The 27824-nt window shown below is 35.6% G+C and overlaps 1 protein-coding gene across 1 annotated transcript in view; it reads right to left on the bottom strand.

The window, feature by feature from the left end:
* The window catches only part of DGKB (diacylglycerol kinase, beta 90kDa), a 327543-nt gene that overhangs the window by 258560 nt on the left and 41159 nt on the right, over window positions 1-27824 (bottom strand). The window contains exons 3-6 of the mRNA XM_010577640.1: window positions 27076-27096; window positions 9884-10037; window positions 5278-5418; window positions 61-110 (exon numbers count right to left, since the gene is read on the bottom strand). Coding sequence (XP_010575942.1) covers window positions 61-110; window positions 5278-5418; window positions 9884-10037; window positions 27076-27096 — 366 coding nt within the window. The remainder of the gene's footprint in view (window positions 1-60; window positions 111-5277; window positions 5419-9883; window positions 10038-27075; window positions 27097-27824) is intronic.

Here is a 27824-nt window from a genome sequence, read left to right as displayed (position 1 = left end):
GTATAGGTATACCATTATGACATACTCTTACAATGCATTAAAATACATAAATAACATTACCGAACTATCCAGGTATCCATTCCCATCTGTATCATATAAGCGAAACATAACTAAAAAGGAAACAAAGAGAAGGAAACTCAGTTAGAAAACATAGTAACATTATTTCCTAAAAACCAAAAAACCACCCAACCCACCCACAAAACAACCAAACCTGAGTTTCAAAGGACAAACATTAACATTTTCCTTTAATGATCACACTAACTGTAGACCCACCAAACGTTTTGTATTATGCAAGAGGTTCGCTCAGCGACTACCCTGCCACAGTTGCCTCCAACAAGACATATTAGGAGGACAGTGTAATTGCACCTTTTCCACATAATCACTCGAGCAGCTAATTTGGTCTGTGAACTTAATTCTGGTTCCTTCTAGAGATGATCTGTATTCATGAGGAGTACCACCAAAAGGCCCTTCTCTGTCATCTCACCAAACATAGGGTAATACACAATTGGTCAGTCAAATGTTGATAAGCCTGCTGAAGTTACAATGCTATCCTACTCCTTTAGTTGCAGCTATCACTATTCAATAGTGATATTGCTTTGGAAATGCTTTCTGACCAACTAAATGAAACAGAGGATTATTATTTGAAGTATCTAATCAGTCAAATCCACTAATAAACATTCTCACAGACTGTCAACATGACTCCTCCCAGGACCAGATTTGCTTTATCGATTTGAAAATGTATTCCCAACATTTTGGGGAGCCACCTAGACAATAGCTGTATTTTGACAATAGCCAGAAAGAATATATACTTTCAAGTTTGTATCATTACTTGATTCTAGCCACAAGAGCGGGTATATCCACCATCACCAAGGTATTTCAAAGCAGCTTACTCAGCTGATCATATACTGCATCAGACTGCAGAGCAGAAAGAAGCCTGAAGTTTTGGTAGGAATACTGTTGAAAGGCTAAAGATGAAAACCAGAAGCCTACAAATACCTCACTCTTTGTCCCTACTTTCTGGAACAGTTTGTCAGAGCTCTGAAATCTAAACACTACCCCCTTCAAAAGTGCTTTTTTCCCCCCTAGATCTATTTCCTAAGGAGAAAGAAGAGAGCCCATATACAGGTGGTTCCAGGACACTGTAATGCCTTGACTGATAGCAAAAGCCAAGCAATCTGCTTATAAACTGTCTTATCAGATGTCTTTGGAAACATAACATATGACCTATTCAACAGTGAACAATACCACTGCATTGGATCCACAGCAAATGCTGCTACAGTCCAATAAACTCTGCAAGCAAAGCTTATCACAGTTTTCAGGAAATAATATAATGAGAAATGAGAGGAAATTCTTAGCAATTAGAAATTAAAGTTCAGAAAGAATTTTATTATTTTTGACTTACAGCAAAACATATTTAACTGATACACGAATTGGTTTGCTTCCCTTATATCCCTCATCTTATTCGCATGTTGTTCAGCTAACTGTGAGGAAAAAAGGTAAATACTATATGTCTCTACCACTTCAGCAATTTTTGCCACTATATTGCACTACTCTTAAGAGCTATAATATAAGATTGAAGATATTTACTGTAGTACATTGTTTCAAGCTACAAAGGTCCATTATTCATTAGTTATAGGCTAAGAAAATCTACAAAAATATCTTTCTTTGCCTGTGAATTACATAGCAGAAATGTTTCAGTGTAAAACAACAGTTAATGCTAAAAGCCACCAGAGATTGGTACTGTCCCTGCGAGTACACCTTCTACCAAACCTGCTCAGAGCACAACAGCGAATATTATCCAGCAAAGGTACCATTAAGCATTCCGTTTCCATAGGGATGAATCATTTCATCACTCAGTGATAAAGTTCAAATCTTTGGTTCTCCCTCCTCCTCCTCCTCTGTGATTGTAATGCTCTGGTTGAAACAATGTTCTACAGTTATCACGAAAGCAAGTTTTAGCATCTCCCTGATCTTTACCCACTCCAGAGAAGTAATGCTTACAACTTTTTTTCCCTTTAACATGAATCAGTAGTTCTAATCAGTCACTTAAAAACAGACATTAGCATAACTGTAACTGCTTCACCTTTGTAGCAAACAAAGTCTCTCCAATTACATATGTATTAGGTAGTGAAAAGCCTCAATCTGTGCTATTGGCTAGACTCTGAAAAACTACGCTACTGGTGTGGCATGCAATCTCTTTTCTATTCACACCCTGCTAAATATTCATGTTCTTGCTGATTTATGCACTCTAGGAGAAAAAAACAACAAAATTATTAAAATAACTGAAGTTCTGATGCAAACTACAGAGCCCAAGTCAATCTTTTACATTTATTTTCCCATCCTTCAACTGATAGCACTGACTGGCCACTCAATTTCTATTACTAGACTACATACCTTTTGTAAATAATTAAAAATGTATTAAAATAAAATAAAATTACCAAGATGAGATCAGTTGCTGCACTACTACATTTTCACCTGCAACCTCTGAACTTCTAATCTTGCATATGACAAAAAGTGGCATCCCAGAAATTTCCAAAGTTCAAAATTATGTTCTTTTGAGAAGAAATTGGGGAATTCATTCTCAAAAACACATGCACAAACAAGTGCTCTATGCACTTCCTCTTTTCACCAGCACATGTACTTTGAAAACTGTAGGGCTTGTCACTCTCCACAGAAGCCTGAGTGTCCAAGAACTACATAGCATAGCAAAAAGACAGACTATAACTAATCATACTACTGCAAAAATACAGAAGAACAGCGTGGCGTTCTTGAAGCTTCTGTTGGTATGGAAAGAACAGAAACAGAGTAACTTGGGGTTATTGATAGTCTTGATAAGAGAAACTGGCAAAAAAAACCACAGCTCATGGAGGTTTTTCTTCATAATCGCGGAAAGAACTTTCAGCACTTGTAAGCATATTATGTTTGTAAAGCTACGGTACCTGTGGAGGTCGTATGCCTCCTCCACACCATTTATGTCTAATACCCTTCATACTGCCTCCTGGCACCAAGAATCATAGTGTGGACACCAGCAAGTAAAGCTTGGTACATGTGAAAACAACATGGAGAGCAGAAACTGGTTTCTATGGATCAAGTCTGCAGGTTGAGCCACAGAGCATGAAGGTACTTAACAATATAGCCACACCTTGAACTATTTGCATTATGACCTTAAAAAGAGAACTTAAATTCTTTTAGTGTTATCTCTGCTAGAAAAGTTTGGGATATTCTTTATATTCAGGCCACATACAGTTTATGAATAACAGATATTCTGAGCATGTCAAACAGGTTAGGTTTGCAGTGCTTAAGACCTCTAGAAATAGATTGTTAATAGGTTAGAGAATCCACTTATCTGCTGGAATATTTGTCAATCTATGAAAATCCATAGATCATATAGATCCGAAAGCGAAACATTATTTCCTCTTAGTGTATTTTATCTTAAAAAATCCTCCAGCTTATATCATATTTTATTTGAAAGCACTGCTTCCATGTTCTGTTTGTCATCAATCAAGTTTCCAAACACTCAGCTATGATTCAGAGTGTTTCCATTTTTGTCAATAGAAAAAAAAAATCATGATTTGAGATTAGTATTAATATTAATGTTGGCAACCCTGGAATAAGCCACCCTTTCTTTTTTCACTCCACTGCTACTGATTTATAATTTACCTTATATCTACCACACCTACTGCTATACAATTATTTCAGACAAAGGTTTAAATTATCCCATTAATGTATAAGGACAATTCAACTAAAATCAACAGGGAATTCTGCATTCTAATAGTACAGTATAAGCCAAAATTTAGACTCTAGAAAGTGACAACATGTGGTATATTTCAACTCTGTATGACAAAGTAGAAAATAAACCTATATAATAACCATGACTTTAATTATATGTAGTAAATGCTAATGATCTTGAATATACAGAACATGTAAGTACCGTACATTTATTAGATATCGCTTCTAAATCATATAGATCATCCACCATCTTTTGCCTATGCAGTTCCTGTTGCCAGAAGTTCATGGAACATCCCCTACACTAAAATCATCGCCTGCTCCTCTGTCTCTCCCCCTTTTCATTGTACCAGTTCCTGACACCAGGGGACGCAACTGATCTCCGTTTCATGCTATGGTTTGTGCACAGAGCTCTTCAGAGCTCTGATAAGGCTTGTGTAACTTGCTACCACGGAACAGCTATTATACTGTAAATTTAATTCAATCCTAGGATCTTAGTTTTCCTATGCTTGTGTTCTGAATACACATTTATGCATACATCCTCATATTCTAATCACATGATACCAAACTGGTATTACCAAACTTGGGGACAGCTCCTTATAACCTTTGCTGAGGCAAAGGTGTAGGTGAACTTTCTTAGAGTACAAAGTTGTCATTGTAAACTAACTACAGGTAATGAAACATCAAGATACTTCAACAATATGCGGTCATGTAACCTTGTAATGAATTTCTCATTCCGGCAGAAGTAGCCTACTGTTTGCATTTCCTATTTTCATATTGATTTCATATTGAGTAGTTACTTTCCATATGGTATTACAGTCTGATCCTAAAGTTCTTTTATAGACAGGCCAGCTATGTATACCCAAGTACACTTGCTCTCAGTAAGGACTATATGATTGGATTGACTGTTTATCTATCTGGAAAACTGGCTTCTAAAATTCTATACTAGGGAAACACGTGATTTCTTTCTTTTTTTCTCCAATTCGCAGATCAAACTGTTATTTTTTTTAACAGGTAGAGGCATTGGGCTTTAACGAATCAGGCCCCTAATTAAAACAAATCAAGTAATTTCTAACTCCCAGTGTCAAACACTCATTCCCAACAGTAGTACATGACTTGGATCATTCTTGGCTTTTCTGTATTTACTAGTATTATAGACCCGCAACCTGTATTAACAACTATCCTTTGTTTGAATTAGTTTGTTTTCTACAGATTATTCACCACTTCTGTATATCTCTATCTCTTCAGTATATTTCATCTGTTTTTCTTAGATCTGATACTCATCAAGAGACAACAGTATAGAAAGGATTATTTTAACAGCAGATCCTTACTCCCCATCTTGGCATGTGCTACATAGAATTTAGTTAAAATCTCATGAAATTAATACTATCAGGAAGAATAAAAGATCATTTCTGCAATAATGGTCACCTAGAACCGTATTTTTATAATGCAGCTACTCAAAACTGAATCTTGAACTCAGAAAATTTAGAAACAGAATTCTTGATGACTTATTGAAATAAATAAATAAAATTAACTTGAAAAAGAATATACATTCTAGTTTGTCTTCAGGTCTTCCTCTTTCTAGCAGTGACAAATAGCACACAATATCTTTCAGCTGGATCATGTCTGGTAAATGTAAGTTGGCAGGAGTAGGAGGTCGGGATGTAGAGGTGCCTTTGTTAAGTCTCAGACCTGGAAATAACACATAGCCTTTGTTACTTGTAATGTATGATGTAAGCAGAAAATGAAAACATAACTCTTGCATATATGCATCTTCATTTTATGTGAATCTCAGATGCCTTCTTAATTTAAATATAAATGTGACGTTTTAAACAATTCATGTTCATAGTTTATCCAGCAAAGCCAGAATTAAAATGATAGTCAGGTTTTAAAATTTTATACGGATAAAGCAAACTATTGAAAAAAAAAAAACCAGTCATGGGAATGGCATAACCCTTTTTTTCATTTTCGTTGATCTGATATCTTTTGACTACCAAAAAATTTGGTTAACATGTTTATTCTACTACCTTACATGTTAATTTAAGTATTAAAACAGTCCCTGCCCAATGCTGCATCCACTTCCTTGTGCTCATAGAAGCTTCATCTAACTTATAGACTGATACCAGCACAGTAACTGAAGATGTTTTAGTGACAAAGAAAACTCTGATAATACCCAAGCGTGTAGTCTTTCCAAAAACACAGCCAGATGCGTGTCAGAGCAACACACATTTAAAACATGGAAGTCTCGACCACAGAATACTACGAAAATAAATACAGAATTTAAATAATAGTCATGATAATTGCTCAAACATTGTGATCAAGAGCAGTTCCAGCGTACCACTTGGAATACAAGTTTGAACATTGCCAAACTTTTTGTTTCAAAAGAACATTAATATAATTGGTCCTGATGATATTACTGGAATCTGCAGGACTAATAAATAGAGGAAAAAAAGGGGGAAGGATAGGAGAACACAGAGAAAGGAGTAATAATACTTTCTTTACAAGTTTGTTACATTTCTCACTGACTTTAGTGATGTTAAAGATGAAACTTTACAAAAGGATTTACTGTTTAAAATATCTTCTATAACTGATTCAGAACAGATTCATCATTGCACACATAATCTGCATACATAATTTCTCTCATCCCTTTGTCTTGGACAAGTTAATTACTATAGCAAAGGGAAACAGAACTCTGGTGGGGTTTTTTCCCTGTTTTTATCTTGAAAAACTTCATTACAATCTCAACACATTTTCAAAGGTCTACTGAGGTACACATGCTAAAAAAATAATTCACTACATAAGAGAAAATTGGCATGCAGAAAATATATCTTTGAATCAAGTTCATGTTCATGGTTTCAGGCAGATAATAAACACTGAAAGTAAATATTTAAATTAATAAAAAGATTTAATAGGGCAATGTTCTATTAAATAAGCTTGTGTGTTGGTTAAGTGTCCTTAAAATGATGACATTTTATAAATGTTAATCAGTTAAGAAGCTAGCTTTAATCACACAATTTACACAAATAGTTCACATTCCAGTCTTACATGAATTTTATGCACAGAATAAAAAGTATTATAAAACTTGGGCTAACTCATCTCAAAAATGTATAGTCCTGAAATCCAAATGAGAAGGCATACAATTTCAAAGTATCTTTTAGCTTATCATCAGCTGCAAGGTACAGATTAAAGTATTACTTCTTAATCAGAGGTGGGAGAGGGGTGGCTGCAATGTGCTGACTTACAGATGACTTACGGTGCTGCTGCTTACCTGGCATCTGTTTCCATCTCTCTTCAGACACTTTAACTGAAAATACAATTTATAAATAGACATGAGTGGACCAAGAAACACCAAGTAAAAAAACGGACACATACCAGAGCGATTTATAAACCCTGCTACTTTCCTTGTGATTTTCTCTAGCTCTTGTGTACCTTTCCATTTTCCAGAAGAATGTTAAACGTTTCTGACAAATTTATTTCCCAGTATGGTAAGTTTTTTTCATTATTGGTAACACTTAAAAATTACTAAAAAATCCTAAAACAAAGGTTTCCGTAATTTTCATTTGCACATCAAAATGCACCAATGCACACTTTTTCCCTTTAAACGTTACAAATTATAAAGACGTAACATCTAGTTTAAATCTCATGCAATTGAATTACACTATGAACAGTATATTTTCAAGCACAAATAACTCTTGCATGATGTGAACTGGATTGTCTCTCTGAACATGCTTGGATGTAACAATGTATCAAACAGTTCTTCTGGTATCACACTACTGGTATACACATGGAAGATTGCTAATCTGGTCTCACATTACACTATTGCTGATGTCCTTACTAACAGAAAGAGATGAAAATTAACTACAAACTCAGAAAAGTGAGTGAAGGAGAAAAAAATTTTAGGAGGTAGCATTAGAGTAAGAAACTTACCATACAGTTTAAACAATAACAACCATAATAATGATTATTATTATTATACCACACATAAGAATAAAATCTATCAGAGAGAATTATAGTGAAAGTGAAGAAAGCTGAGTACGGCCTATACTGGCCAGAATTTACCTGTAAATCTGGCAGTGACCTAAAACCAGCTGTTATCATTTCTACATATGAAATGTCAAAACCATAGAAATATACCACAAGAATGATAAAAGATGATTTTCTTGAAATAGTAGTCAGACAACATATGTAAAAAACACAGCATAATAAATAAATATGCACCACTAAATGGTAGCTGCTATTGGAGTTATCAGGCAAAAAGTGTCAAGTGTAAAAGATTACAAATTTTGGTGGCTGGTACAGTGCATGTTTATTGCTGATGCTACTCATTGATGAAAACATGACAAAAACTTCAATGAAAAACTAAAAGTAATGACAGTAGAAATGAAATTGTGCTGCTGAGACTTCATAGGCAACAGAATCTATATTCATAGTTGAAAAAAAAGCAACGCTGAAAATTTAGGACATCCAAAATACACCCTGCAGCATACAATAAAGAATACATTTAGACATGCCCTTAGAGATTCTGTTGCAAAGCATCTTTAAGGGCAAGGAACTGAATCACTGGTCTAAATGACTTGCCCAAACCAGTGAATAAGTCATTATCAGAGCTGTAATCAGCAACAGAAGGTTTTGAATACTCCACACAACTGCTTACACCATAGTCTACAAAGCCTACTGCTCTGCACATGGAACCGGTCTAGATAACTAACAACAAAAGCCCAAGAAGTTGGAAATGTACTGTCTACACAGCAGGTATTTGAGGGACAAGATGTGTCCATGGCAGTTCTGATTAGAAAGGATAAAAAAAATACCTGAAGAATTCAATTCAAATGAAAAAAAAAGAAAATTTATATGAAGAATCATACCCTCAATGTGGTATGCAAGCTTTGCTAGCATAAAGAAGTTTTTTCATTTAAGTCTAATTACAGTTAATGACCATTATAATATAACAGAAGACAATAATATAATATGGGTTTTTTGGTTGGTTTGTTTGGTGTTTTTTGCCAGAAAATACAAAGCTAAGAAGTGGAAATAACAGGTACTGTAAACTTAAATAAAGAAAAATAACTGAAACCCATCCATTTAACACAGTTGAGAGTGGCATGCACTAAAAAGAAAAAACAGGTCAACTCAATGGGTGATATCTGAAAGCCTATAATGAGTGTTGTACACTGAGGTATCTATGGAAATCTAGTGCTTGCTATCTGCAAGAAAAGTTAGCATTTCAGCTGGTAGCACTTGGACCAAATTCACACTTCTGGATGAGTTGCAATTTGAAGACACCTAATCTTCACATAAAGAATTCAAGCAATTAAGTACCCATCAAACCATCTGGTAACTTACTCTAAGCACTTGATTATCCCAGCTGTTCAAAACACACAATTTATTTCATTAAATTAGTCTAGCTTCTGCTTTTAGCTACTGGATTTTGATAGAGTTCCCGAATTGCTAAAGTGCTAAACCAAATATTTCAAGTTAAGAAGGTAACCTTAAATTTCTTCTGCAAATTTTCTGTAAACGTTTTATAAAATTTTTTAAGTTGACAGTTTTTAACACTATTTTGCATGGAAGTATTTTAACATGTTATGTCCTCTGAACTCAAAATTACATATAATAAAAATGTTCAGTTTAGCATGAAAATTTCACACTTTATTAAAGAAGATCTCTACCTGGGAAAAGAAATACTGCTAACACTTATAGGATGTTTAAAATATCAGTAGCTGATAAGTATGTAGCATTACTAATAGCAGTATCACACCTAGACAGCTAAGAGAAGCAGCAGTAACTAGGCACAGAAGCTGTAGAGCACCAGCAGGAGCCTCCTGCATGAAGCTCTGAAGGTTTCTAAGTATTTACACATTAGAGTAGGCAGCAAGATCATGTAACCATAGTGATCTGATTAGCATTAACATGACAAATACTGTCCACTTGGTGTCTCAGCTGCATCATTATTGTGAATTAAAGATGAAACCACTTAATTTCCATTTCTTTTCACAGTATTTCTTGTTCATGGTTGAGTTAGCTTCTGCAATTTCACAAACATCAGAACAAAAAAAGAAATACATATACCTTAGAATTCCATATATTTACAGCTATGAGAAGTAAAATAGGAGGGGGAGGGAACTTTCAGCTCTTATACTGTGATTTTATTACTTACCTCCAGAAAGGTGCTGGGGTTTGTTCTTTATTAACGGGCTGCAGTGAGAGATTTTGTTGCTAAATGATGTAAAAAGATGCTCAATGAAATCATCTGGTAACTCTGCCTCCAGAAAAGTCTTCATGAACAGCTTGAACCCTTCTAAATCAATTGTCTAGAGTGTGGGGGGGGGAAAAAAAAAAGTATTCTGAATTGTTCATTTTGCAAAAACTTTCATACTAATCCATCAAATAATATTCTGTTAACAAAAACCTTAGACTGTCTTTGAAAATACTGATTTCCGAAGATACAGCCTGGCATAACTATTCTTGAAAGTGACTGATTATTCAATTAAGTATTGCTACAATAGCCCAGAGCACAGTGTAAGACAGCCCAGAGTAAATTCAGAGCACTTGTATCAGAACCCCAAAACTAGGTTCCATGCTCTCTAGTTTCTTGATTAGAATATGGCTTAACAACACATACAAAACTGCAACCAAAGGCACCTACAGAGCTCACAGGGATGTATCTAGCAAGTCTTAGTTTTTCCCAAAATTAGGCAGACAACAAGCAGGGGATTTTTGGATGCCTAACTCAGGGAACTGAAGGTCTCCTGTCTTTTCCTAGGTGGCAACATGTTTTGCTGGTATTTGTCAAAGACAAACTAATTACCATGTCTTAAATAGGTTCTAATAGTCAAATGAGAGTGCTGGGACATGCAACATTACTTACAGGGAAAAAAAGTTGTTGATTTGAAACATTTGTCATTTAGTTTAATTTGGTTTTACTTCTGCCAGCGAAGTAAGAACCGATTAATGAAACTTCATTGATTATTTCTCCTGGTAAGCCAGCATTGTCTGTTTTAAGTAATAAAATGAATCACAGAATATCTAAAGTTAGAAGGGACTTAAAGGTCATTGAGTCCAACTCCCTGCTTCTCACAGGACTACCTAAAACTAAACTGTATGACTAACAGCATCATCCAGACGCTCCTTGAACTGACAGGCTTGGTGCCATGACCACTTCCCTGGGGAGCCTGTTCCCAGTGACTGACCACCCTCTCAGTGAAGAACCTTTTCCTAATGTCCAGGCTGGACTTCCCCTGATGGAGCCTCACTCCATTTCCTCGTGTCCTGTTGCTTGTCACCAGAGAGAGGAGCTCAGCACTTCCCCCTCCACTGCCCCCCTTGAGGAAGGTGTAGACTGCAATGAGTTTGCAGCAATGTAAGAGCATTACCATCCCATTTTATCCTGCTAATATAGAACCACTAAAGATAAAGGTGTCCTGAAACATAGAGAGACCTCAAGACAATTTTAGTTTTATCTCAGAAAAAACTGACACAACTGCATACTTAGCAATGATGCTACTCAGTTATGTATGTGATATTAAAATAGCTTATCAACCATTAATCTGTAAAACATAACTGTTTCTGTCTTTGTTTCTAGATCAAACAGGACAGCAACTTTTCGACATGAAATAATTAAGGGATAAAGCCACATCATACCACAAAATTGACTTGGAGAAATTTCCCCATGCTTCAGGGAAGACTCCATTTCTCCATAGAAAACTCTAGTGTAACTCCTTTAGTTCAGCACAGTGAATGCAGCATTAGGAGGGAAAAGACTAGCAAGAAATCAGCTTGAAACCATGCCAGAAAAAGAAAACTGAAACTAAATTTTCAAAGTGCCTCAGTGACTTTGGAATCTGAGTCACAGCATAAATAATTTTTATAGTGACTTTAATATATCATTTCAAAATTTTGGAGCAGGGATTTCTCTCCCCCTGCTTTTTTTTTTTTTTTAATATTATATTTAAGAGATGTAGAAATTTTATGTCCACAAGAAATAAGGTGTTTTCCATTAAGGCCAAGACCTAACTGCCCCAGGGTAATGTTTTAAATGTGCATCACTGTCCTTACGAGGGACCAACAACAGAGATTGCAAAATTTGACTGATCTTATGCAAGTCATTATTATTAGGAATGCAAACTTGGGAAGAGGGTGTCTACACTGAGCTTCTGATCCAGAACACTTCATTTGAGAAAGAAGTTCAGTGAAATCAATAAAATTCTTACCTATTGAACACAAAAATAGCAGAGACTGAAAATAAAACTGCCTCCACAAGGCTCAAGCTAGGTGTAAAATGGAAATAATCAACTTGGACATGGACTCACTATCTTTGTCTCATCACAGAGTTTCAGCCACTCTCTTCTACTTTGGCAAATCATACACTGTTTCACTCATGCTACAAAATTTATGTTTTTCCTCAATAATAAAGTCACTGGCATTTAATTCACTGTTTATAAAATATGAAACCACAATGGCAAAAGGATTTGTATCAGCATCCAAGTAAATCAGTCATTAGTTTACATTATATAAATGTATTTTTTATCTGCAAGCATAACAAATACATTAATCATTAAATCAACTGACTTTAACAATGTGAAATTGCTTTGTTAGATTCTTCGTTAATGAAACGTGTCTTAGCTATTTCACTAAATTACATACAAAGAGGGATAACCAAGTGAAAAAGGAAAACAGAAAAACAAATTATAATCCCATTGAAGTTAAGGTGCATGGATGGACATGTAAAATATTACATAAAGCTTTTTTTTATTTACCTTGTCTGTGGATTTTATGTATATACTGCTAAAAATATTCCTTGAGTTTACAGCTAACTCAGATTTTTAAACTGCTGTCTTAGTGACATTGGTCCACCAAGCTGCCAGAAATAACTAAATCCCTAATGCTATTTTTTTTTTTTCTATTTATGGGCTCAGAATTATGCCTGGGTAGAGATTTGGATTAATAAATAAGGTTAAAATTATGTGTTTCTTTCTCCCTGAAGACTCTCTTCAAGATGTTCAAACTTTTCAATATTTTCTAAAGATGGTCAGATTATCATCTACTCCAGTGTCCTCCAAAGCAAGCGTTCCACAAACTGCCTTGTAATTTCTGGCCAGGAAAGATAACAGATATCAAAGTAACACATGACTTGGCTGCCACGTCCATTTATTGTATTTGACACCCTGACTGCCACTGATTAGTGTGCTGAGCAAAGGAAGAAAGAAAGTGGGTGCTTGCTCTATAAGGTTGTTCTACAGTCAGATTTCTTCAGCTGAAAGTGCTTTATCCTCTGCTCTAACATGCTCTGAGACCTGTATTCCCCAGGGGAGTAGCAACATTCATACAACCAGAGTTAGGACGTTGCACATCCAAAACCTTTCAGATGATGCTGAGAGCTGGTTAGGAGCTGGTAAGTGACTTGAATACATGTATCAGAAACATTTATATTAACCCAAAATGCAGATACAAACCCACATGCTCTATCAAAAGAATGCAACAACAGTCATGCCTAAAGGAGACCTATGCGTAGAGCCCCATGATTAGGTTCTTGCCTCTATGAAAAAAAAACCCACAAAATCTGTGATTCTAATACTCTATAGCTGACAAACATTTTCATTTCTGCTTGGTGTAGATTATCCTATTAGAACTGAGCCCTAAAGTAATGAAGTCTTTTCCAGAAATTTGTTTTTGTAAATGTATATACAGTAAGTAACAGAACTGAGCTAGACTACAGCAGATCTAGGAGTAGTTTAGATTATCCATCTAGCTTTCCAATGAAAAAGCAGTGAGCTTTCAAAAAAAGGCTCACTTTAAATTGCTTTCACTATCATAGCCCTCTCATTGTAATATACATAAGCTGTTACATAACTGTAGAAAAATTGAGTAATTTCTTAAAAAAAACCCTGTGAGGACAACTGTAGAAGACTTATAGGTGTTACAGTATTATCACCAAGTAGAGGTTTTAGTATTGAGTATGGTTCATTTAGAACAGAAGACTTAAAGATGCAAAACATTTGCTCAGCTTAATTTAAAATAACTTTCACAGAAGAGAAAACAATATACAATATTATAAGCATTTCCCTATTCTGCAATTATACAGTATTTTTCTTTTTTCCTTATGGAACTTTACCCTTCTAAAATGCTTCAGTAAGTAACTACCCTTCCTCCAATTACTAGCATTTTCTCCCAACCCCAGCTACTTTTCAAAGGACCTACACAATGCTTTGGTAACCAAAAAGACAAAAAAAGGAAAGCAGAGGACATTAATTTTCCACACTAACATGGATCATGCTCACTCTGCTATGTAAACCACAATATCTTCCTTTTAAATCCCACTGTCATATCAGAATTTCTCAGATGAAAATTTCAATAAATTTTGGTATGGTTTGAAAATAATTTATTTCTGTTAGTGAATTCGCAAGCTTTAATTAAACAGTTCAGATCAGTAATATCAGAACAATATATAAGCCATAATGGTGGATGTTTTCTTAAGCACGCAGGCTAATTGCTTAATTTTCAACAGTTGCTTAGCTTCCAGAAGCTCCAGTTGAATTCAAATGAACCTGATAAAGAAGGATTTAGCATTTCAGAAGGCATTTTCCATGACATTTCCCAAGTCAGGGGATGAGAGCGGGAGAGGATGTACCAAACTGACTACAATTAACCTGGCACATGAATTAATTAATTCAATTTCACAAGAGACTATCAGGGCATAGGGAGATTATGATCACAAGCGTAGGAATGTCAGGAAAATTTTCAACATAACAGGGAGATATATAAGGACGTAGTTGAAGCAGCCGATAGTTACTCACAGGAACATAAAAGAACTTTCAAATCATTTGGCCTAAATCTCTGGGGGTGGGGGGTTGGGTGTGATAAAAATTGTGCTGGTTTAGCTTTGATTCAAATAAAAAAGGTACCAAAAGCCTTGCCTGTAAGTCACAGAAAGGTAGGTAGTTTTTTATTAATCATATATAACTGGATTCCTCTTTTACGTATTAAACAACTGATTCACCAAGTTTACTGGTGCTCCTTTTCTTATGTCTTACAAAAATAAGACTTTATAAATTTTCATAATTTTCTATATTATTGGGTAATAAAACTTCATTTGGTAATGAAATATTTTGATACAAGCCCAGATAAGCAGGCATTCAAAAACACCATCGAGTTTCAGCTAATTTAAACCATAACATCCATATAAAATTAATTTTACTACTATTTTTAGAAGCATTTCTCATTATTATCATTTCCCATTTATAGATTTTGTCAATGTTTCTAATTACCTGAAATTCAAAAAAAAAAAGGTATCTATCCACCTTGGAGAAAAGGAAAGGAGGAAGGAGAGAAGGCAGAAGCACAACTGCACAGTTTTACCTTTAAAATTCTTTTTAGCAAAAAAAGTGTGTCAACCACTAAACATTTTCTGCCTTTTTTAAAAGTAGACATGAAACTGGTCTCACTATGACTCAATGCAGAGGAAAATTAAAAATACGCATCTTTTTTACGTGATAAATTGTCAGGGAAAATCCGTAAGACTTAATGAACCACCCACAACATTTCAAAATTAATCCCAGCACTAAAATGCCAACAAGAATTTAATCCATAAGTATTGTTTTTCTGTAAGCTCCCCACAAACAGATCCGTACAATAAACTGAAAAAGAAGAAACACACCAAAGTTTATAATGAGTTCTAAATGATTGACTGACCACAGAAAGAAGGCTGTGGATTTGTCCCACTGCATCCAACTACGTAACACAACAGATTTACAGAGAAGGCATCCTAAGGTGTCTTTTATGCCTTTATTAACTGTGTCCATTCATTAACACACTGTGATAAGGCATGACTTTTACTTCACAATGCTGTGCAGACTAAGAAACCTCTTACTCGATTTCATAACTGTAAAACCAAGCAGCTAATTACAGTCTAATGAGAACAATATGGGTCAGTTCAGGAAAGGAATGAAGATGCCTAAAGTTGGACATCGGTATTTTATTGATGCCCTTATTCATACTGGGATCTCAAAGGACTCTCTCAAATGCTAGTAATCCATAAAGCATTTATACCTGATAAACCCTTTAGGTTTTTTACTTTAGCTTCCTAAAGTGTCCACAGACTTATTTGTGAACATGAACAAAAATGTTACATTCTTCACTGGATTGAAGATTTCATCATTTGTCTCACATCTAATACAATCAGGGTACCTAAATCTGTGTTATCAGGTCTCACTATACATGTTCACAAAAAAAAAAAAAAAAAAAAAAAAAAAAAAAAAAGGCACTGTCCACCAAGTGCAGTGGAGACCACTATTTCCTTCTGAAAGCACAGGAAATAAAATAAAAATCTCCTGGTAAAGACACCTCCCCAGTGGGGGCTACCTTGGCTGAATTCCCTTGTTTGCCTGGGGGAATTCAAACTTGTATCTCTTTCTCTAGAGAGTATCCAAATATCAGAAAAGAGCTGAAGATTCACTGAGGGAAAAAGAGGTTTCTGTATGTCTACGCCAACAAAATTATTAAATATTTACTTGTAAAAATGTTACTGAACAAATTATTGAAATAGTCCTTTGAATGAGGAGGTGATCTGAACATATTTAAGAGATCAGGCTAGTCAGGGAGATGTATCAAAAGAGATAGCAAAATGTTTCAGCTGTTAAGGCAGCACTTCTGGACACATGGAAGAATTTAAGGTGCTTAGGTAAATTTTATATAAAATGGCTGAGACAACTTTTTCATTTCTTTCTTTTTTAAATTGCCATACCAGAGCTGGGTGCTAACTTCACTCAGAGTGGAAGTAACCCATTTTGGATCTAAGCCTATGCTAAAAGAAACAGAACAAATCTATGTATTGCACATATATAAATAAATATTCACGTATACATACTATTATATACAGTATTATTTATGAAACAAAGCAGCAAACAGCAATTATAGATTGTTCAGAGAGGTCATCAGTCCCTCTGGGACTGTAACGTGTCATCTCACATGCTGCATATATTTTACAATTAAATTTTGGCTAATATGCCTTAGTCCAAAACACTTAACAGGGTTTTTTTAATGTTAATGCCATGAACAGATTACATACAAATAGCTCCATCAGTGCAAATAACTTGCTATTACTTTCTTATGTTTAAGAATAGCAGAAGCAGTTTTTATAACAGTGAAACAAGACAGACCAATCTGTTTTATTCCCAGATACAAGAACATTCCTGTTGCAACGTCTGACTAAGCAAATATAGACATATTTGCCCAGATCTTCAGTTTCAGCCAAATTCATCTTGTTAAAGAACCCATACCCAACCAATGTGTTGTGGTGGAAATTTTTCTGAAACTTATGGCATCCTTCAGTTTACAAGTAAACTACAAACACAAACAACTAGGATTTGCTCTGCCAACTCCCATTACTTTGAAGAAAATTCCTTCCCTCAAACAGCCCTTTAAGAACCAGGATAAAACAGAAATAATTAGGCCAAGAATTATGCTCCTAATAATACTCTTGGAATAAGATAATAAAGAACAGTTACTCAAGGAACTCACTTACAATGTCTTACAGATACTATAAAACATAAGAATATAAAACTAAAACACCACTAGCTATATGGATATACAAAGTGGCAGCTGCAAAAGGTAATACCATATAGCACCTATTTTGCCTAAACTAAAAATCTGGAGAAAGAGAGAGAGACGATGCTATTTATGGACGGACTGGAGTACGTGGGGAGGTAACATCTGAGGCAGGCAGGCTTAAGGGGAAACTGCAATGACTATCAATCCTTCTTCCAAACTTGTTAGCACCTCTGTCGCCACTGCATCTCTGCTCCTTAATTTTTTTCCTCCACTCTGGCAGCAGCCAAGAAGGCACCACTGGGTGAGTGAGTATGGGGTGGGGAGGAAGGCTGGAAATGAGCTACAGACCCCATATTTGGACTCTTCAGAGATTTCAACCACATCTAAATGCAACCTACTTGCAGCAGCTGCCAAACACTATTAAGGAACATGGTAATGGGGCAGACAAGAGGAGGGGTTTTTTGAGTTACAAGGTATAAATCTGCACTCAGTGGAAGAACTGAGGTAAGATCTAAAAGAAAGACTCTCCACAGAAGATTGTACTTCCCCCTTTCCCAGCTGCTAAAAGCTCCTGGGAAACTCCTTAATGGCTCTGACCAAGCATTCCAAGATGTTTTCCTATTTTTCCATCACAATACATTTTAAAAGCCAATTCTGTAGAAAATTCTTTAGCCTGGGCTTTTATTCTCCTTCTCCACCTCAGGAATCTGATCACTAGTTTACCCTTTCCAACATACCACAGGAAATCCTATGACAGAACAGTAAGCTCACATAAAAAGACACATACAAACAAATAACAATCATTGAACTAGAAAAAAAAGTTACTGAGGAATCTTGACTGCAAAGAGTTGAAAGTCACCAAGAGATTAAAGTCCTGGCAATAAATAAACTACAGTTTTCAGGATAAACTACATTTTTCAGGAGTTTCAAGGATGACACTGATCACATTGACTAAGGAATTCTCAACTGTGAAGAAACAAAAGTATTAAAATTAGTTTAGGATTTTTATAGGTATTAAAAATCTCACTTTATTCACAGTTAACAAAGTAGTCTGGAATTTAATTCTCCTGTTACTGCACAGAATACTACAAAACTGACAATAAAGCGACCACTATTTTCCATAAAGCTATCATGACCGTATGCACATTTCTTTGCAGTTACCCCATGTATCTCACATATATGTGATGAGAACCTTTTTACCTTACTAACACCACTAAAGAATGTATATACCTTACTTCTCTTTCTACTCTACACCAATAGCATAAAGCAGAGCTCTTACTTTCCACTCTTCAATTTCTTTTGAATCCCAGATTCCCAGAATATGTGGGACTCCAAGGAAAAACAAATGGAGGTCAGTCTAATGCTTAATATGCTTTAAAAAACCCTCCAATTACTATGATAACAGCTCTGTTTCTTCTCAAACAGGTAAGTACTTTACACTAACTTAGTGCTAGTTCATAGAGGGTGAATCTCTAAATCTCAGGAAAAACAGGAATTGAAGGTTTCCAAGGTTTCCAAGTAGCGGCTATGACTATGCTTGGCAAAATAAGAGACAATTTCAGGTGTCTTCTAATTTTCTATCAAACATATATAGACCAATACTCAGCTAAAAATACAGGGCCTGCTCAGGTCTCTGATCTTCTCATTATGGCTACAACAGGCTATGGAGGTGCTTTAAAATACCTGATTCTGTCCAAACAGCAGAACGACTTCTAACACCTTGTATGCCAGAGAGAAAGAGGTTGAACTCCATCTGCATTGCCAGGTTAGTAGGCTGTAAAATCTGCCTTAAAAGATCTATCATGGCTAACTGAAAGCATAGGATCACCTCTATGAATTCCAGTGTCTTTGCAGAGAACAGAAACCTGTCCTTCCACAATCCACAGCAAATGTACTATGTTCTGCTCATCCTACACTACATATTGAATAGGACTGATCTCAGGTGACTGGTCGTATACGACAATGTTGCTTTCTACTTTCTGAAAATTGGTGATGTCACAAAATTTCCCACAATTTATCTGCTTTGTAGTGAAAATCTGCATTGCTGGGAGCTGAAGAATCATGCACATGAGGCCCATAAGGATCATAAGCAAGAACACACAGGAAACTATAAGCAAACAATCTGACACAGTCAGCAATTTTCACTGGCCTCTTACTTCTTACAAGATATGAAGCATTCCTACAACTATTGGATCCCCCACACCAATTAAGCTTTTTTCTCCCCTGTGGTAAGCAGAAGTTAATATTCCTTAAACCATGCATTTCAGGCTGCAGTGTCTCTAACCATGAATGTGATTATAGGTAAGGCAAGCCAGCTGCGGGAACTCAACCCTCGTTCCTCCATCTCACAGAGCACAACTGACACATGGGGCAGGGGGGAGAAGTGGGGAACTAGTGAAAAAAGGACATAGTATACTGTATCTGACTTCTTCCTTTCTCCTACTGCAGTTAAGCTATGCAATTTTATCATCTGCTCTTCTGCTTTACTGATGGTACACAGAAACGCAAGATCAAGAAAAAGTCCAAGTATGCATATGGTGAAGATTTATGCATTTATACGTATGTTCTGTGCCAATATACATCCAACTGTACATGGTATCAACATCAAAACTCAGTATATCCTGATACTGAGAATACACAAAGCATCATTTCTCAGTGAAAAATAGGATATACACAAGTGAAGCAAATTTTGCATCCTTTATTTTATTAAAAAGGAGACTATGCAGAGGTTTTAACTATACTATGTAATATTTTAACTCCTACCATATTTAGACATTTGAAGAGAATAAATAATTTAGTCAGAAGAAACTGACAGTTCTTGACTCAAGATCTACCCTAACACCAAACTGCAATAGAAGAGGTCTAATTGCCTCCTGTATTTTCTTAGCTGGTGTAAATGCAACATGTAGTTCTGCTGGATGACATGTAGAAGGAAGAGAAGCTCTATCACTCCACATTCTTTCTCCTCACAAGATGCAAAAAAGCAATTTATTATTAGTCTCTTGACTAAGAGTTGCCATTGTGGATGGGTCAGGACAGGGAGGGGTAGAATAATAACTCCTTTTATTCCTCCCCACCACATTGGCCACATAAATGGGAACAAGACGTGATCTAGTGTTTGGAATTAATCTCCACCCATAAATTCTTTTAAAATACCACATTTCTTTGGTCTTTTTCTTCTTTTAAATTTGTAGAAAATATTTCAACATAAGCCACTGTTTTCATCATCCTGAAAAGCAGAATGTAAGGGGAAGGGGGGGGAGAAATTGTTCATTCCAGCAGACTTCCACAAAATATGGTTTTCATTTATTAAAGAGAACATTTCAGAGATAATGGAAAGAGAATTATGTTGAAATGTAATTTGCAATTAATTACTTCTTAAATTATGTTTGTCCGATCACCAAATGGTGCCAAAAATGTAGAGTATGAGTAGCTTTAATCTACTGACAGTAAAAGCTCTGTGTTATTTTTGTTTGTGGGTAGGTCTCCTTAATTGATTATTTCTTTTTAAACAATTTATATTGATCTGGTATCTGAAAAATGAGCTGTTGAAAATGGGATAATGCTATGACAACAATCACACACATTAATGCTAGTACATTAGTGACAATTACATGATCAGCTGTAAAAAGCAATGCTAAAGCATCCCCAGTAAAAGTCCAAGGTTTAAAGATTCATTGATTCTGACAATGTTTCAAAACCTGACTTACACCAAAATATGTGGAAAAAAAGCAGAGACCATGTAGAGAGGGTTAATAAGCTAGAAAATATGAATTACACGAGAATGCATAAGTTTTTGGTGCTTAAAATGTATTTCTAATGTTCATACGATGGAAATTCAAATTAAATTTGGAAATCCTCATGGAGATTGTCTTTGTGCAGCAGGGCAAAGTTTGGTTTTAATTGAAAGTCCTTAGCATTTTCTGATCTAAGCATTTGATTTAATACATTCTTTTACATAATTGATTTTGAAAGTTCTGGTAACCAAATAAAATTATTTCTTAGATAAAGCAGCATCCAAATTCTCATCTGCTGAGATGAAAGTTTACAGAAAAAAAAAAAAAGGTAAAAAAAATCACATGCTCTCACAGGCTGCTCCTACCAAATACTCCATATGGCCAAATAATATTCGGATATTATCAATGCTACAGACATATATAACTGCCAAAATTTTCCCTCAGCTAGCATGTCACTTCCAAGAAGTAAACTCAACAAAACATCTGAAATGGAAATGGGAAGACTCAATTTTTATGCAATAACTAGATTTTTAAGCATAACCTTGTACTACATTCTCATGTTATTAAAATAAATCAATGCTAATTACTAAAATAAATCTGGAATGTATTCACCAACCACTGCAGTCTCATCCCAGTCTTATATCTGGGTAGGAAAAAAAAAAAATCTTTACTACCAGCAGGTTTTCTTTAGTACATGATTATACACGTGTGCAAGTTTGTCTATCCATAAGTACTACACACATAAATACATATATTTAATAGATCAATTTACTAAATATGCTATATTTACTATACAAAGGTGGAGATTTTTTAAGAAGAAAGAGTGTTAAGGTACATACTTTTAGAAGGATCTTCTAGCAGATTATCACCCAGGCTCTATTTTACATGTATTACCAATAAAAAATGTTAGAAAAAATATCCATAAATTATTACGTACTAAACAAAGTGAAGAGCAGGTAGCTAGCATTCTGTCCCAGCAGAATTGCTCATCTGAAAATTACAATTACTACAGAAATTAGGAAAAATGGGCTAGGTAGCATGCTTCAGACTAAAACCAAATAAAATAGCAAAATGAATGAATCCCTGAAAAAAGTCACTTATGACAAGAAGTTCCGGTTGAATCAAAAAAATTATCTGCTTGTGAAGACTGTGCAAAAAAACTACTTACAGACACACGTTGCTGAATTGTCATTTTCACGTGGCTAAATTTAAGAAGAATCATTTTTCTATACACATTCTGTAACAATAGCATTCTCGCATATTTTAACTGTAATGATCTTCTCTGTCCATTGCAAACTTTTGTGAAGGTTACTGCAGCTACATTTATTAAAAATGAATTATTTCTTTTAGTAAGAAAAATAATATGTGAGGATGTCATGTGAACAGTCATCGTTCATCCCTCCCCCTTTAAAAGCTTTGAAGCATACAAACTGACAAACTTTCATAACTGTTTCAATTCATGACTGAGCTGTTTGCTGAGATTTAACACAATCTGAGCCTGATTACCTGGATCTCTCACTTGCAATAGTCACGTATACCAATAGAAGAAGGTTTAAAATGTCCATTCCACTTGGCAACAATTTACATCCACTTTGCACTGAGTAAATTTACAGTTTTTAGAAAAGTGGAGCTGTGCTAATTGAACTAAGTTTGAGTTTGCCCTCACCAGAATTTAAAAGTATAGCTTAGAAAGTGATAAAAAGATATGAGCAGTGTCACGTGCTCAGTTATACATGCTTACAGGCCGATGCTAGCAATAGCAACTGTATTGCATAAGAGGACTTCAAGCTATTTTAATTTGTTGAGTAATTCCTGCAATAAATTATGATTTTAAATGGTTTTTTATACATTTTGTTTCTCAATGCAGTTTCATAAATATTATCCAGATGCCACCAAGTAGGTGAATCAATTGTAACTGCAGTCATCGTTATAAAACCAAACCACAATAGAATATATTGTTCTTCAGAATGAAAGCCAAGGGAAAAAAAAAAAGTCATAATTAAATACTCTGGGTACAGCACTTTAAACTGTCTTTCCTAATTCAGCCTGACTAAACGTACAGTAAGTTAAATGTCTTTAGAGATATAAACTAGAAATTAACGAAAATTAGGTTGTTCTAAAGCCCTGTCATTGCCCACAATTTCTAGATAATACCCTTTGTAGGCAAACAAAATAGACCTGCCCTGTGTCTGACGAGGTAACATAAACACCTGTAGAACCATTTACAAGCACCACATAGTCCTTTATTACCCAACTGTTACAAATAGGATGTAAACCAAAAAACACTGTTGAGACAAGGGGAGTCAAAAGAATCTCAGTAGACATAATAAAGGGGGGTGAAAGATGATGTTTAGTGCCTACATTGTTGAAATTAGCTGAGGTAGAGACAGTCCTTGATAAGAAGAGCTGGTCCCAAGAACCAGCCAATGAGGTAGAGACAGTCCTTGATAAGAAGCAGGAGCAGGCCCCAAGAGCCAGCTAAGACTGGTCTTGCGGCTTGGGTGAATACCAAGAAATCACTGAGCCTGTGCAAGGAAAGAGGTTACTAGCGGTGACGAAGAGGAGTCATCTATCTTCATCTCTGCGACCACCAGACAACCACCATAAAGAGGCACTGCGCAGGCGCAGCTGAGAGAAGACTATGGAAATGACCTCTCGGAGCTAATTTTAATATGGAGCAGGGATAGGTCATGCATATGTATAGGCGTATTGTGAATATGTAATACCTGACTGTATAAACTTGAGGCGAACTGCCGAGTCGGGCGCACATGACTTTGGTGGGACTACCCCCCGTGCTGCCCAGCGCTGAATGAACATACCTACTTTACAATCTCACTGATTGTGAAGTCTGTTTTCCACACGTCACTACAGCACCAACATGGCACTTGTTTGATGGCTTCAGAATTTTCACTGGTTTAAATTAAACAAAATTTCAAAATTAAACACTGTTCTCTTAAGAAAATGTCTTTATTTGGTTTTGTTTTGCAGAGTCCAAATACCCATTAGCCAAATACCTCTCCCCTGCTATTTCTTTCGCAATACTAATTCAGACATGTAGTGATTAAATGAAAGCACAGGATAATACAATTAAAATTACAATCTTTTAAAAACACAGAAAGGTACTTCTCCATTGATGTTAAAAGCATCTTAGTAGTTCAATATTATGAAATCTATCACTGATAACTAGCAGAATAGTTGTAACTCCTAATTTTGCATAAACATTGCACCATTGTATGTATACTTGTGCCAAAATGCATCAATTTTAAATATTCATTAATGGCAATATAAAAATCAAGAAATATACTAAATGTATCCTTTCTGAAGGGATTTATTTCTGTGTTTATTTCACTTTTAGAAAAGAATAACTTAGCTGGTATTTTAAATTAATATGAAAATACGAGGATAGCTTTTTTCATACTTTATAACTCAGTACCATAATTGGTACCATATTTATACTGTTTTCATGTTGTTAGAAGAGCTGGAATGTTGTCAGAATAGTCTGTCACTCTTCAAATAAAATATGTTAAAAGTAAAACAGACACCAGTGTGACCCTCCACTTTTTTTTTTGTGGGGGTTTGGGGTTTTTTTTCCCTTTAAAAATGGTGTAGCTTTAAGCAGCATATTCTTTGAAACAGAATGGTCCCTCTGGCCTGAATATCAAGACAGCTTAAAATTCTCTATCAACTTCTATCTAAATACTGATAGTGGTACCCTAACAAACAAAAATATAAACTCTTTTTTCCTTTAAAATTCTTTGAAACAGTATCTACTATGCATCAGAACTGGAAAATAGTCCTGGAGTTAGCCTTCTGACAAACTATGAGAATTGAACAGGTAACATATAAATGAAAGCAGCATGAGGCTCATAAAGCTTAAACATAAGGTACTGTGCAATGCAAAAAAGTAGAGAACAACAGGATAAAAATGGGATCTTAAGGCAGAGAGGGGAAGTATCAAAAGGGAAGGAAGATATCAAGAAAGGAGAGGTGTTAGCACAGACTGAGGAAAGGAGACAGAGGGTCCACTAAAGATCATAAAAAATGTCCAAAACTGAACAGTTTTGCAGCAGAAATTGACTATCTCAAACATTTTACACCTCTGTGCCCTCAACACTTTCCACAGAAAGCAGGCTTACAGCCAGACTGCCAGCATCTCTGCCTGGCAGGCTTCCCAACTCTCTAGGTATCCAGGAAGCTGTTTCCCTAGAAATTCTGCCCACAGAGCCAGAAAACCAGTATGCCCTGTGTCTGAAGGGTAGAGTTTTCTGCTGGTGATACTCACAAGTTGCTAGATTTTTCTCTTTTGAAGCTAGAAAGATACAAGATCCTTTCTTAGTCCTCAGTTTCTTAGATGTGAGGGACATGCTTCTCCTACATAATAGATATGCTATAATTCTCTACCCTACTATAAATTTGTTCACTAACCCCTCTATAAATTAGTTCCAATTTGAGTTCACTTTGTCCTATCATGTGGTCAAAGGCAGAAGGATGTGGTTTATGCAGTACCTTTTTATAGAAGAGTAAATCCTCCTATCTGTAGTAGAAATACTTCACTTTATATAGTATAATAAGGCAAGGTCTTTACGGTAAATTAGTATCTTCTGTCAGATCAAAGAATGTAGCTGAGGGAAACAGCACAAAAATCCTTCTTTCAATCCATTATTTCTGTGTGCTTGAAATTTTAACTAGTTTTCCACTTACCTCAGTGGGCCTAAGACACTACCTTTTCTTACAAGTCTTGTCTTGTTCTTAGACCACCATGGCCACAGGAATACCATTACACTGTCCCTGTAATATATTCCTCTTCTTCATGACCAAATCACAATGATGCTTTGCAATCATCTTGTGATCAACTACCACACACAACAATTTATCTAACAATGCCACTAGTCCCAGGGTACACCACACTGTACTCTGCACTAGTGCATTTAATTCCATTTCCATTTACTGTACTCCATAACATCATCAAGCTTTTCCAGTATAATATTCAGATTTTTCTCCATTTTAGCAACAATTTGCAAATTTGGTTTAGTGAGTTGATTCTATCAGTATTCATCTACTTCTTTTGACAAGGTTATTAGCAAAAATACTAACAAGATTATTCTCAAGACTGGACCTAGATACACTGCTTTAATCTGAATACCTTCTCTTTCAGGACCCATTGCAGTCACTCTGTTAGTTTACTAAAAAGTAATGTTGGTCATCTGAAGAAAATTGAGCCCTTCTGTGAACAGACAGTACTTCTCTGAGTAACACACCTCCAAAAGCTCAACTGGCCTTTGACCCCAAAAAGTGAGGGGTTCCTACAAAACTAATCCTTTCACTCTCTTGACTTTTCAATTGTTCTCATGTTCTGGCTGCCTCTTCCCAGAACAGAAGAGCAGGGGCTTTTTAACACCTCTGTGCTACAAAGGAAGAATAACTAGGTCATTAGAAAAACTAGTTCATTTCGTTAGTCCTTCCCTAGCTTTTTTTTTTCATTGCATTTTTATACCTGGTTTTAGGCTACTGCAGCTTCTCAGGAGTAGCGTCTTGGGTTGATGATCAGCTCTTTAACCATTTCTCTTGTAATTGCTGTGAAGTCACAATTGCTTAAAGCACATTATAAGCCTTATTCAAATCATAAAATCTGCAATTTTAAGCCTGCTACATATATATATTATTATATGGTTATAGCAACAGTACTTAATATTTTTTTCTGAGATGTGTTATTGTCATTTCAGAATAATACAAACCATTATGAGATCTCACTAGTAATTAGAAATTTCTGTGACAAATATGGAATAAGTTAATTACTTGCTTTTAACTTATTTTTCATATTCCTCTTAATTAACGTTAGCAAAATTATGTACTGTGAATGACAAAAATGAAATTCACCCAGTGAAAAAGTCTTCTAGCAGAAAAAGAGTGCACTTTGCTCTCAGCTTTAAATATTTGTCTACTATCTGACAGACTAGCCACATGCAGTATTTATTTATAAGTGACATCTCAATGGAAGCCTACAAAATAAAAGATACTGCTCCTAGGCATAACAAAAGGGAAAAAAATTCAAATTAAGATTACTTACTTGATTAAGTATATCTTGTTTCTGTAATGCATGCAAAGAAAAAAAGAACACACATATGTTAGTGCTCTGTTTTTATAATAGAACTATTTTTTGTTGAAAGGTTAGTGATGTAGTTGAACAAGTTTAAGACATTAGATAGAGTATCCCATTTTCTTGCATTAGCACATATGTCAAGAAAATGTTTCTAAGTCAGCATTCTAGTCTTGATTAGAGCATGCAAGCAATTTATTTTTAACCATGCAATGACAGATAACCAAGGGAAAAAAAAAAAGTAAATAGTGTTTGTCTTTCATCCCTGTGTGCTTTAAAAAACATAAAAAATTACTTGTTGCTAAGAATAGTTGTTAATGGAACAACTTAATCAGAAGTGAATATAATCATAAATTCCATAAATACATTAACAACAAAAGGAGGGCTAAAGAGACTCTCCATCCTTTATTGGATGTGGGGGGAAACAATGACAAAGGATGAGGAAAAGGCCGAGGTACTGAATGCCTTCTTTGCCTCAGTTTTTAACAAGACGACCAATTGTTCTCAGGGTACCCAGCCCCCTGAGCTGGAACACAGGGATGGGGAGCACAATGAAGCCCCCATAATCCAAGCAGAAATGGTTAGTGAGCTGTTACACCACTTAGACGCACACAAGTCTATGAGGCCAGGTGGGATCCATCCAAGGGTACTGAGGGAGCTGGTGGAATTGCTCACCAAGCCACTTTCCATCATTTACCAACAGTCCTGGCTAACTGGGG

Source organism: Haliaeetus leucocephalus, unplaced genomic scaffold (assembly GCF_000737465.1).
Source record: "Haliaeetus leucocephalus isolate CR32 unplaced genomic scaffold, Haliaeetus_leucocephalus-4.0 Scaffold566, whole genome shotgun sequence".
In the NCBI taxonomy this organism is placed as follows: Eukaryota; Metazoa; Chordata; class Aves; order Accipitriformes; family Accipitridae; genus Haliaeetus; species Haliaeetus leucocephalus.
Note: the sequence above shows the minus strand (reverse complement) of the source record. Positions and strands in the feature narration are given on the sequence as shown.